Source organism: Phascolarctos cinereus, unplaced genomic scaffold, assembly GCF_003287225.1.
Source record: "Phascolarctos cinereus isolate Bilbo 61053 unplaced genomic scaffold, phaCin_HiC Scaffold_5;HRSCAF=322, whole genome shotgun sequence".
Lineage (NCBI taxonomy): Eukaryota > Metazoa > Chordata > Mammalia > Diprotodontia > Phascolarctidae > Phascolarctos > Phascolarctos cinereus.
In genome coordinates, this window is record NW_027555958.1 from 79,817,188 (window position 1) to 79,829,379 (window position 12,192).

Here is a 12,192-nt window from a genome sequence, read left to right on the forward strand (position 1 = left end):
TGCTTCACTCCACTGGGGACTGGGAAAGCACAAGCGCACTGTCCATTACCCAGAACCTGTGCAAGCATGCTACCATGATACTGATGAGCTTCTCTGGGCAATCACATTTTGCCATAATCTTATAGCTTACATACAAATACACACACTCATGTAAATGAATCAGGAAATAAAAGATCATTTGGAGGAAAAAAGAGTGCCAACCACACTGGTGACCACCCTCCTGCATGCACACTGTCTCCCCTGGGCTTTCATTACAGCTCTCTCCTGTCTCTCTTCTCAGTCTAACCTTCCCTTCTCTGTCACCTTTGCTGGCTTGTCATCCAGATCCACACCCCTCCCTGGAAGTGTTCCCGCAGGCTCTGTCTTGAGCCCCTACTCTTCTTACTCTATTCTCTCTCTCAGCAGGGCCCCCCTCCAAGGGGTCTCATTATACTCCCAGATCCCTTCCCTGAGTTTCAGGCACATATCAATAATTGCCTACCAGAAATTTCAAACTGGATATCCCTGAAACATTTGAAGGCCAACATATCTAAAACAGAAACCATTATATTTTCCCCCAAATCCTCCTCTTTTCCAAACCTCCTTATATCTGTTGAAGGTACCACCATTTTTTCCAGTCTCCCAGGTTCATAACCTTGGCATTATACTTGATTCTTGACTCTCCCTTATTCAACATAGGAGAAAATTGCCAATCTTGCTGTTTGCATCTCTATAGCTTTCACATCCAAACCCTTCTCTCTACTCACACAGCCATCACCTTAGTCCATTTCTCACCTGTATTATTGTGACAGCTTTGTAATTAGCCTCCCTGCCTCAAGCCTTTCCTTACTTCAGTCTGTCCTCCACAGAGCTGTCAAAAGGATCTTTCTTAAGCATGTCACTCCCCTACAGACTCCTATGGCCTCCTATCTCCTCTAGAATTAAATACCAACTCCTCTGTTTAGCTTTCAAAGCCTTTCATAAGCTGGCCCAAGACTCACCATGCATTACTCTCTGCCCTGCATGCTGCAATCTTGGCCTTCCCTTAGCTGCTCTCACTATCTGCCATCTCTGTGCCTTTATGATGACTGTCACTCGTGCAAGGAATGCACTCTCCCTGGACCTTCTCAAAATGTCCCTTCTTTCCTTCAGGATGCAGCTAAAGCACCATCCTCTCCATGAAGGCTTTGCTTTGGGGCAAGTTGTTAATGTGTAACAATCTCTCTCTCTCTCTCTCTCTCTCTCTCTCTCTCTCTCTCTCAGTAGCCCTCATACACTCAGGTAAGTTACCACCTTCTGTTACTTTGTAAAGGGAAGCTGCTCAGAAGGCCATAATACTCTGTGGCTCTCTTTGGGTCTGACAGGCTACTTCATCAATATAAGAAACTCCTGGTGAGGCAACTCCCTCCACCAATGCAACTCAGCAACTCCTAGTCTTAGAGAATATTCTGAAGCTCAGGGGTTCAATGGTGACACAGCCAGTATGCATCTGAGGCAAGACTTGAACCCAGATCTTCCTGACTTCAGGACAGAGGTCTAGCCACCATGCCATGCTGCCTCTGGCTGCTGCTAGTAGATACTAAACTCATTTCAGTAGATGGATTTCACATTATTATATGAAAAATTTGAGATTTCCTAAAAGTAAAAAACTTAAACTTCAGCTTTCTCTGAATAAAGAAATTAAAACTACACCTAAGGTTAATATATCACAATTGTGCTCCCATCCAAAATTTTTAAAAAAATTATATATATGTGTGTGTGTGTGTGTTATATTTCATAAACCTGTTTAACATGCGTAGATAGTTCTGCCTCTGGCGAGACCGAAGTGTCTTTTGCATCCACTGCTTAAATCTTATTTCGGTAGTGGCAATAATTTGATCAGACACCAGGTGGCAATGTGTACTTATTTTCTGAAGAATAACAACGACTTCAAGGACAGGCCGTGGACAATATAAAGTTCGGATGCGTTTGCTGCAAAGCTCGTGAAGCAAAAGGGACCACCTAGAAATCAGAAATAAAACTTTAATCACACTTTAAAATGAACTCACAAGGGATTCACTTTCCCAAAACATGAATAACTTTTATAAAAAAAACAAACCAGCAAATTTCCTAAAACTTGTATGTATATATCAATATCCACCCAGCAATCTTCTTGCCTCATTGAATTCATAACAACAAATACCTATCTAGATATTTCTAGAACTAGAAAACTATCCCTCAGCTACAAGAAATAATACGTAAAATTTTAAACACAGATAATGCAAACAAGTAATGCCTTAATACTCAAGAAAATTGAGGGGATGCCCATAAACTTGGGAATGGCTGAACAAATTGTGGTATATGATTGTGATAGAATACTATTGTGCTATAAGAAATGATGAGGGGGGCAGCTAGGTGGTGCAGTGGATAGAGCACCAGCCCTGGATTCAGGAGGACCTGAGTTCAAATCCGGCCTCAGACACATCACACTTACTAGCTGTGTGACCCTGGGCAAGTCACTTAACCCCATTGCCTAGCCCCCCCCCCCAAAAAAAAAATGATGAGCAGGCAGATTTCAGAAAAACCTGGAAAGACTTGTATGGACTGATGCTGAGTAAAATGAGCAGAACCAGGAGAACGTTGTACACAGTAACAGCAACATGGTAAAATAATCAGCTGTGAACAATTTATCTATTCTGATCAATACAAGACAATTCTGAAGGACTTATGATGAAAAATACTATCCACCTCTAGAGAAAGATTTGATGGAGTCTGAATGCAGATGAAGGCACAACTTTTTCAATTTCTGTTTTGTTTTATTTCACAACATGGTCAACATAGAAATATGTTTTGCATGATTTCCCATCTATGATTGACATTACATTTCTGGCCTTTATAATGGGTGGAGAACGAAGAGAATTCAGAACTCAAAATTTTTTCTTTAATTAATGTCAAAAAAACCCAAATAAATAATAAATTCGAAAATAATTATAATAATACTAAAAATGCTGTGACTTACTTTGCTGTGGGAGGATTATCCAGTAAGTTACTCAAATTATAGTCACCTTGTGGCATGCAACGTTGGAGTTCAGAGGAAATTTTTATTATCAAATGATAACAATCACTGGCTTTAGAATTGCCTTCCAATCTGAAAAACATAAAATTTTAGATTTATAACTACAATTTTAGAAGTTTATATTTGACTAAATGAATATGCAACTAGTTTGTATAAACATTCTACTCTTCATTATTTTGTTACATAACATCTCTTGTATAACATCAGCACCAAATCCTTTGTGTAATGAACAGGTACTGATCAGCAAATATTTTTTTCAGTGACATAACAATGTACTTTTGGCATTTAGTTTAGTTTTGATTCAATTTCAATCAGTTGCCTTTGCAAAGGACATTTTTCCACATACACAGACACATACAGACACACACACACACACACACACACACACACACACACACACAGAGCAAACCTATAACTTGGGGGCAGCAATGTTTCCTTAATGAAATGGATATTTTACTTGAAAAAATATCTATAAAAAATTAACTAGGGAAGATTTTTTTTGTGAAGGATTATATATAATTTCATTATTATTTAGTCTTCTAAAGCGATGAAGTAGAATTGGCACTGTAGAAAATAAAGATCAGAAAAACTGCTAGTCTAGACCAAGTATAAACAGAGAAGGTCTATAAAACTGAAGATCACTCAAATGACAGTGGAGAAGGACACAGTAGACAAGAACAGGGTGCAACACATTCTAAGTAAGGAATTACAAAAGAGAAGTAATATGAAGGATTTCATCAAAGAAATGCATGAGAAAAGAAAAACAAAGGGGCGTTTTAGTGAGAGCAAGAGATATGAATGTCCATCCACTCCACTGGTACCCTCCCTCCCTAGAACAAGAGGCGGAAAGGAAGATGAGCATCCCCCAGCAGCATGGGTGGCTCCTCAGTAGCAAAATCATAGCAAGACTAAATAGGAGTTGCATAAGATGAGCAGGCAAGGTGGGTTGTGGCCTGTAGCACTGGAGGAAATGCCCACATTGATGAGATCACAGATTCATGTGAGTCTCTAAGTATTGGTCTTTTCAAAGCCTTGTCTGAATAAGAAAGAATTTTAACGCTAAGGATCAAAGGTCTATCAAGATCTTACCTAACTCCATGACTGTACACCACTTGTCCTACCTTTCTTTAGATTGAAGCATACCTGGTTGCTTCCTGAATGTGTTCCACTGGCACTAATGGAAGCTGAGGCCATATTCTGATGCTTTTCTCACAGTACAGAATCTAGGAAACAAAAATATAATTTGTTTTAAGGAATTTAAAGATATTTTCTGATATAGATTTCAAAATAACAAATTTAGAATGTAATGCCATGTGAGAAACTCATTAAACTCCACTTTCAGCATTTTAGTCAAAAAATTAGCATAAGTAATTCAGCATTTTACTGCCCAGTATGCATAAACAGCAAGTAAATTATTAGAAAGACAGAACAAGTTCACAATTAAGTGATTTAAAGTAATGACTATTGAGGGTACATATTTACAATGTCTCCTTACCACCTTGATGTGCAATTATAATGACCTAAGCTTGGCCTAGAGTTGAACTAACTTAGGATGCCCAGCAGACATCTTAAACTCAACCTGTCTCAAATTGAGCTCATTATCTTTTCCCTCTTCCTCAGTTTTCTACTTTCATCTCTCATAGATGCCCCCTTCTCACCCCTGAGAGGGCCAAGACCCTGATACAGATCCTCAGTCACCTCACACCTCCATCACTGCAAGAGCCTCCCTGCTCTCCCTGCCTCAGTCTCTCCCCACTCCAGTTTCTTCTCCAGCTGTCAAACTGACTTTCCTAAAACACAAGTCTGACCATGTCACCCCCCCAAGTTGCAGTGGCTCCCTATCACCTGCAAGATCAGATCTAAAATGCTCTCTTTGGCTTTTAAAGACCTTCATAACATGCCCTGACCTGCCCAGAATTTCCATGCCCTGACCTTTCCAGACTCCTTACACCTAATTCCCCGCCAAGTACCCCCAATCCAGGGACGCTGGCCTCCTCACTGCTCCTCGCAAAAAACAGTCCATCTCTTGACTCTGGGCATTTTCACTGGTTGTCCCCTATGATTGGAAATGCCTCCCTCCTCATCACCTTCTGGTTTTCCTGAAAACCTTCACCTTCCTTCAAGTTTCAGTTAAAGTACGACCTTCTGCAAGAAGCCTTTCCCAGTCCTTCTTAATGTTAGTAACTTCCTTCTGAAACTACTCCCAATTAGGTGGATAGTAGATAGAGCCCTAGGCCTAGAGTCCTTAAGAAGTGAGTTCAAATCTGGCCTCAGATACTTACTAGCTGTGTGACCCTGGGCAAGTCACTTTACCTCTGTTTGTCTCATCTATAAAGTGGGGATAATCACAGTACCTATCTATTAGGTTTGCTGGGAGGATCCAATGAGATAATAATTGTAAATTGCTTAGCACAGTGCCTGGCATATAGTAAGTGCTATATAAATGTCAGCTATTATTATATATCTTATTTATACATAGTTATTTGCATGTTGTCTCCTCCCTCAGACCGTGAGCTCCTTGACAGCAGGGATGGGTTTGCTTCTTTTTTTTGGAAAGGGGAGGACTGACAGTATTCCCCATGCTTAGTACAGTGCCTGACACATAGGAGGTATTTGATAAATCCCTAGCTGACTGAATTAGGAAAATGCATCTCCCTACCTTCATCGGAGAGGGGTGAAAATGGGTACAGAATATTGCATGTGCTGTCACTCACGCTGATGTGTTGGTCATTTTTGAACTGTTTTTTCCCCTCTCCTTTAAAAAAATCTTTGTTATAATGAATGGCTCACTTCATAGGGAAGAAAGGAAGAAAATATTTGGAAATGAATGTTACATTAAGAAAAGACATCACTAAAAATGAGGATTTTTTTTAAAAGAAAGAAGAGCTCATTGGTGACCTTGGGAAAGGCCACTTCAGTTAAATTATGAAATCAAATGCCAGAAACAACTGAAAAGGGACAGCAAGTGGAGGCAATAAGGAGAGGAAACTTTCATTTTTCTTCTTCCTGGGGGTTCTGCTGTGAAAGGAAAGGAAGATATAAAAAAGAATATGAGGGGATAGCTGTACCACATTTGATTTTTAAGGATGGAAAGGGAGACCTTCAGGTTTGTGTACGCAGTAAAGAGGAAGCCAGTGAATAAAAAGAGGCTGAAAATCAAGGAGAGAAAGAGGAGATGATCAAAGAGGGCAAGCTCCAGGAGGAGACGGGATGAGGATCAGGAAGCCCTGAAATCGAATTTGAATCATGATTCTGTCATGTAATAGCTGTGTGACCCTGGGCAATTCACTTAACCTCTCATACTCAGTTTCTCCATCTGTAAAATGGGAATAACAACAACAATAATTAAACGTCCAACAGGCAACTGGTGATGCCTAACTAAGGAGAGAGATTGGGGTTAGATACATGAATCTGTGAGTCATTTGTGTAACTAAATCCATGGGAGCTGATGAGGTCCCTGAGAGAGAAAATATAGACAGAGAAGATTAGGAAGCTTAGGACAAACCTTGGGGAAGACTCACATTTAAGTAGGAGATGTGATCTCAATGATGAACCAGCAAAGGAGACTAAAGAGTAGCTGAAAGAGAAGACCACAATAGAGAATGTCACAAAGACCCAGAGAGGAAAGAGCATCCAAGAGGAAAGATGGCCACATGTTAAATGCACCAGAAATTAAAGAAGGATAAGGACTTTAAAAAAAGTTCAGATTTGGCCACTAAGAGATTATTGGTAACTTTGGAGAGAAGAGTTTCAGGCAAGTGTTATGGTCAGAAGCCAGAATACAAAGGTTTGAGTAGTGAGAGGAGGGGATATGGAGGCTACAATGTAGACACCTTTTCAACGATTTTATCTGAGAGGCTGGCAGGGTCAAGTGAAGCTTTTTCCAAGGATGCAGAACGCCTGGGCTCTTTTCAAGATGTAGGGAAAGAACTAATAGGTTGAAGGTGAGAGAAAGAGAGGCAGGGACGGAGAAAATAAGGGAAGAAAAGAGAGAAGAGGAGAGGAGAGAAGAGACAAAGAGGGAGAGGGTCTCAGAAGGAGAGGGAGAGGATGAGGAAGAAGAACTGAGAGGAAAAGAATGATTGAGACTGCAACGTGAAGGTGAAGACTGGAGGAGATAAGGTTCCAGGGAAGCTCAGTGGTCAAAGACTAGAGAAAGGAGAGTTGGGATCATATCAAGGGGTTTCAGAATGAAGAGAAAGAGACAGAAATCTCATGTTAAATGGCCTCGATTTACTCATCCTCTGAATTGCCTGAAATTTCATCTTCTAAAATCTAAGACCATGTCATGTTATTCCCAATTTTCCTTTCCTTCTCTACTGCAAGTCTTAAGATAGAGGAGTTAATATCTCCCTCTCACCTTCATACAAAGTTCCATCATTTCTACCCCATTTTGTGAGAATTAGATCCAGACAAGTTCCTCAAGTTCAGCACTCTATATTTTGCAGGATTAAATAATCACTAAGGCAAGCCAAGACATTATTATCTGCTCTACTTTTTACAGAAAAGAGCTCTACAGCATATCGATTTTAGTTTTCCATCACTACTCTACCATGACTTGGTTCTAGGCTTATAAATGAACAATTTCAACAAAACACACACTCTCTCTCTCTCTCTCTCTCTCTCTCTCTCTCTCTCTCTCTCTCTCTCTCTCTCTCTCTCTCTCTCTCTCTCTCATTCCTTTAGGTAACATGCCTTCCTACCTGTTTTTTAAGCTGAGAAACTGGATGGAATTGAGAACAATAGCAATTTGCACAGCTGATTAAAGTTTTGATTGATGCATTCTCCTGGTTTTTAAAAAACAGAGAGCACAGATTAAGCTTAATCACTGTAACTTTTGTTTTAGCTCATGGCTTTCTAACACCAAACTGAAAGTCATTTAAAGACACAGGTTTCCCAGAGACCTTACCTCAAAGGAAAGGCAGGGAAACAAAATGAAAAAAATTTGAAATGAAATTTGAATGAAATGAAATGAAAAAATTAAAAAAAAATTCTTTATTAACATTCCATGAAACTTGAAATATAAGGCCAGATTATAGCCAATAATAGTTTTAATTTAATAAATAAAACATTGTAACAAAATTTTTTAAAATGACAGCTTTAATAACAATTGTCTTGGTATGTCCCATCCTCAGACAAATTTAGCAGACATTTAGAAAATCTTTTATATATTTACTAGCTTAATATACAGTTTTGAAAAAAAGGATTTTTTAGTTCATAAAATGATAGAATTATATGCTATTAGAGCTAGAAGAGATCTCAATGATCCTCTAGTCCAGGGTTCCCAATCTTTCTCAGTTCCTATACCCCTTGGCTTTCAATAACCCTTCCTATACCCTATGCCCTTCTTATACGAGGCAAGTAGGCAGCACAGCGGACAGAGCACTGGACCTGGACTCAGGAAAATTTGAGTTCAAATATGCCCTCAGACTTACTTACTGGCTGTGTGACCCTGGGCAAGTCATTTAACTTCAATTTACCTCCATTCTCTCAAATGTGAAATGGGGATAATAACAGCACCTACCTCATAGGATTGTTCGGAGGCTCAAATGAGATCCTATTTGTAAAGCACTTAGCACAGTACCTGGCACATAAATGCTTATTCTCTTTCTTATCCCTTCCCCCCTATACAATACAAAAGGAAATAAATTATGGAGTTTGTCATTCCCATGTAATAAGAAATGAAATAATAAAATTAATTTCAATAGGAAAAGAGTTCTTCCATATTCCCGATACCACTCCATCAGTTTCTCATACCCCAGGTTGGAAACCTGTATTCTAGTCCAAACCTCTCATTCTACAAACAGATGAAGAATGTGACAGACAGAGAGGGGAAGAGACTTGCCCACAGTCACATGAATTGTTTAATGTCACGTCAGGAACAGAGAACCACATTAGGATTTTCTACCATATCACACAGCTCCAGCTCTTGACAGTTCTCATTAGTGTTTAGAAACACACAGAGAGGTATTTCTAAGAAGTAGTTGAAACCACTTCTAATCTAATTAATAGAAAATCTGTAGACAGACCTGTCAAAGAGAATATTTAAAAAGAAGTCAATAAAAAGACTCCATTCTCAATTCTCCCTACTGGTAGAGAAATAAATAATTCAAAATAGAATTGAGAATTGGCTGTATTTTCAAAGTAATCTTGTTTTGTGTATACCTGGTAGCAAATATAATTGACATTAATTTTCCATAAATAATATTACCTTAGAAACTGATAACACATCTTCTCCAACAAATCTGAGTAACAGTACAATAGAAAAGGCAAGTAGTTGATTTGTAACCTCCCTTGGAAAGTCATTTAAGTTGATCTCCCCGTGGCTTAAGCGATCTCTTACACGGGGGCCTTCTTGATGGTTCAAAAAATCCCAAAGAAACTCCTGTCAGGAAACAAGTGGAGATAAGACATAAGTAGTCTTATCGCTGTGAACTGCAAGAAGCCAACTACAGAACAAATAACAAACTTCCACAGGGCAATACTTTTGAGAGCAATCACTATAACATAAACAATACACTGTTTGTACGTATTTCCTCCATAAAAATCTTTCTCTGGCAAAGGATCCCAGGATTTAGAGACAGAAAGAGCTTTAGAAGTTATCTAGTCCAGACCCCTCATTTCACTGATAAGGAGAGGGAGACCCAGGAAAATTCAATAATTTGCCGAAGGTCATTCAGGTAATAAATAGGTCAGAATTTATTTAAAAATAAATGGGTCAGAATCAAATCTGGATTTTCTATCTCTACATCCAGGGCTCTTAGTACTACTACATATAGAATCCTAACTTCCTATAAATCTTTACCAAACATCTATAACTTACAGTGTATTTTGGGACAAAACAAAACAAGCCAGAAAACAGTAAATGGGATTCTGCATGTTTCATTAACATGCATAATATATTGTACAACAATATATTAATAATATAATCTAACCACTTCAGTCTTGATCTAAGTAAGCGGTTTTTTTGTTTGTTTGTTTTTGTTTTGTGTTTAGGCATGAATTAAGATCCCTAAGAAATCTGGGGGAAGTTTTGAATGAGTTACAGTGACTAGAGCTTCTAACAGTTATTGGTAACAATTGTTTATAAAACTTTTCTCTGCTATCCAACCTCTCTCCAGTTAAGTCTACCAAAATGTTATTGATCTCTCTTTATATATGCATAGCCTTCAATACTGTCCACAAGTACTGTCATTCTTTCCACTTGTCATTCCCTTGGCCTTTTGTTTTTAATTTTGAGGCTCCAATAAATCGAAATAGTTATTTTTTCCTCCTCAATAATACGGAAATGGAATACACATCCCCTTCCCCTATGTGTTCACCCTCTAGCTTCCCCTCCCCAGGTGGTGGCAATTGCTCTCAAAGGTTCGGGGCAAAAAAAGGTTTGAAAAATACTTATCAGTTCAAACTACCTCTGCTGCCTCTGAACTTAAAGTTGGCCTTTCATTGTCAAAAGAGGCCCCAGAGAACTATTGGCCTAGTACTTTATTTTACAAATGACAAAGCCCAAAGAGCGTAAATGATTTTCCCAAGCTCATATGTCTAATAACATAACTAAAATTAAAGCTAGTCTCTCGCCATCTTGTCCAATATATTTTCAACATAAAATTCTGAAGTATCCTCCTAATCTACATACAATTTAAATAGAAAAGGGGGACAGACTTTGCTCCCTAGTAATTTTCGCTAAACAGAGATGTGACTCACTATTACATATTTTCTTACTAAATTATTGCTGGCAGACTATAAAACCTGAACAAAAAAGCTAGATAGCAGAAATTGCAAATAATAATAGCAATAGCACACATTTATATAGTGTTTTAAGATTTACAAAGTGCTTTACACATATTATATCATTTGAATAATGTATTTATATATCATTTGCTCAGTCATTGTATATTTACCTAGAATTCACATTGAGTAAATTCTGCTCACCAAAAAAAAAGTACATTTAGCTGATAAAGGAGATCTAATATCTTCTATTATCTTCCATTATTATAGCTCTCACAGTGGTATCAGCATTGCTGCCAACTATTCTATAAAATGGAGCCATAAACTAAATTCTAATAGTTGAAATTGCAGTATACATGCACTGGCAAGTGACTCGTCTCCGATACATGCCTCATGACAATGATGTTCATTAGAACTGAAGGTACAGTGAGTTTCCACTATTTTACAGGTAGATCCCCCACATTAATCTTCATTCCTCTCCAGGCAAACTCTGGACCTTCTCTACCAGGCCCCAGTCTTCAACAGGAAACCAACCTTGCAATAGGTGTCCCTGAAATGATCATCAAGTTAATCCTCAAAAAACCCATTATCTAAGATTTATTCAAAGTCTTGCTATCTTAGTAAGGTTGCCAAAGTTTGTGTTCCCAGGTGCAGCCATCAAAAACCCATGAGAAGCATTAGACAAAATCTTTAGTAGAGGGCAATGGACTGAATTACCTAATGAAACAGACCTCTCATAAGCTAAATTCACATAGGCATGTCCTAATAACTCAGAAGGATAACCTACACATAATTTTGACTACAGTGAAATGAAATTATATTTAGAACAGTCTGAAGCAGCCTTTGCTTTATTTATCAATATTGATTTAGGAGGTTTACAGAGCATTTTTCCTGCGAGAGTTATAAAAAGAAGTTATTGTGTATTTTTGTTTCAATGAATTCATACTGCACAAAACGGCACCTACATAAGAATATATCTTATATTTGGCATGTGTGTATAGGTTTAGTTTAATTATCCAAAATGCTCTGTTAGAATAATTTTAAATACACTTTTAATTTGATCCTTTGTCCTCAGACTTCCCGGCACATAATAGCTTCTAAGGTAGAACTAGCACAATACCTATCTGTGCCTCGACATACTCGTGTAATTTTGGATGCTAGGTTCATGGCTCTCCAGAAGAGGCAAGTGAGCTACAAGTACTAAATTACTCCCTACTGGAAGTATGAGTAATTAACTCCTTAGATGAGCAGCAGATTGATGACATAGGAGGCTGCCCCTGCAGCTTTCCCTACCTGCTAATGCCTCAGAAGGGCCCTGGGCTAGGAGAATGCTGATGCTCTGGCGCTCTAGTCTAGGACTATGAGAATCCAGTCTCAGTGGGGCAGCCCTAGTGTGTGTTACCTCCCTGGAAAATAGGACAGAACAGGAA

At 38.6% G+C, this 12,192-nt stretch overlaps 1 protein-coding gene across 9 annotated transcripts in view; it reads right to left on the reverse strand.

Annotated features, from left to right (window-relative positions):
• The window catches only part of ERMARD (ER membrane associated RNA degradation), an 83,598-nt gene that overhangs the window by 53,813 nt on the left and 17,593 nt on the right, over positions 1-12,192 (reverse strand). For all 9 annotated transcript variants that reach the window (XR_002321605.2, XR_002321603.2, XR_013486904.1 and 6 more), the window contains 5 exons: positions 9,246-9,419; positions 7,738-7,821; positions 4,178-4,257; positions 2,978-3,106; positions 1,762-1,980 (listed from right to left, as the gene is read on the reverse strand). Coding sequence is in view for 4 of the 9 variants with exons in the window: in XM_020971995.2 (XP_020827654.1) it covers positions 1,762-1,980; positions 2,978-3,106; positions 4,178-4,257; positions 7,738-7,821; positions 9,246-9,419 (686 nt within the window). In the remaining 5 variants the exon portion in view is untranslated. The remainder of the gene's footprint in view (positions 1-1,761; positions 1,981-2,977; positions 3,107-4,177; positions 4,258-7,737; positions 7,822-9,245; positions 9,420-12,192) is intronic.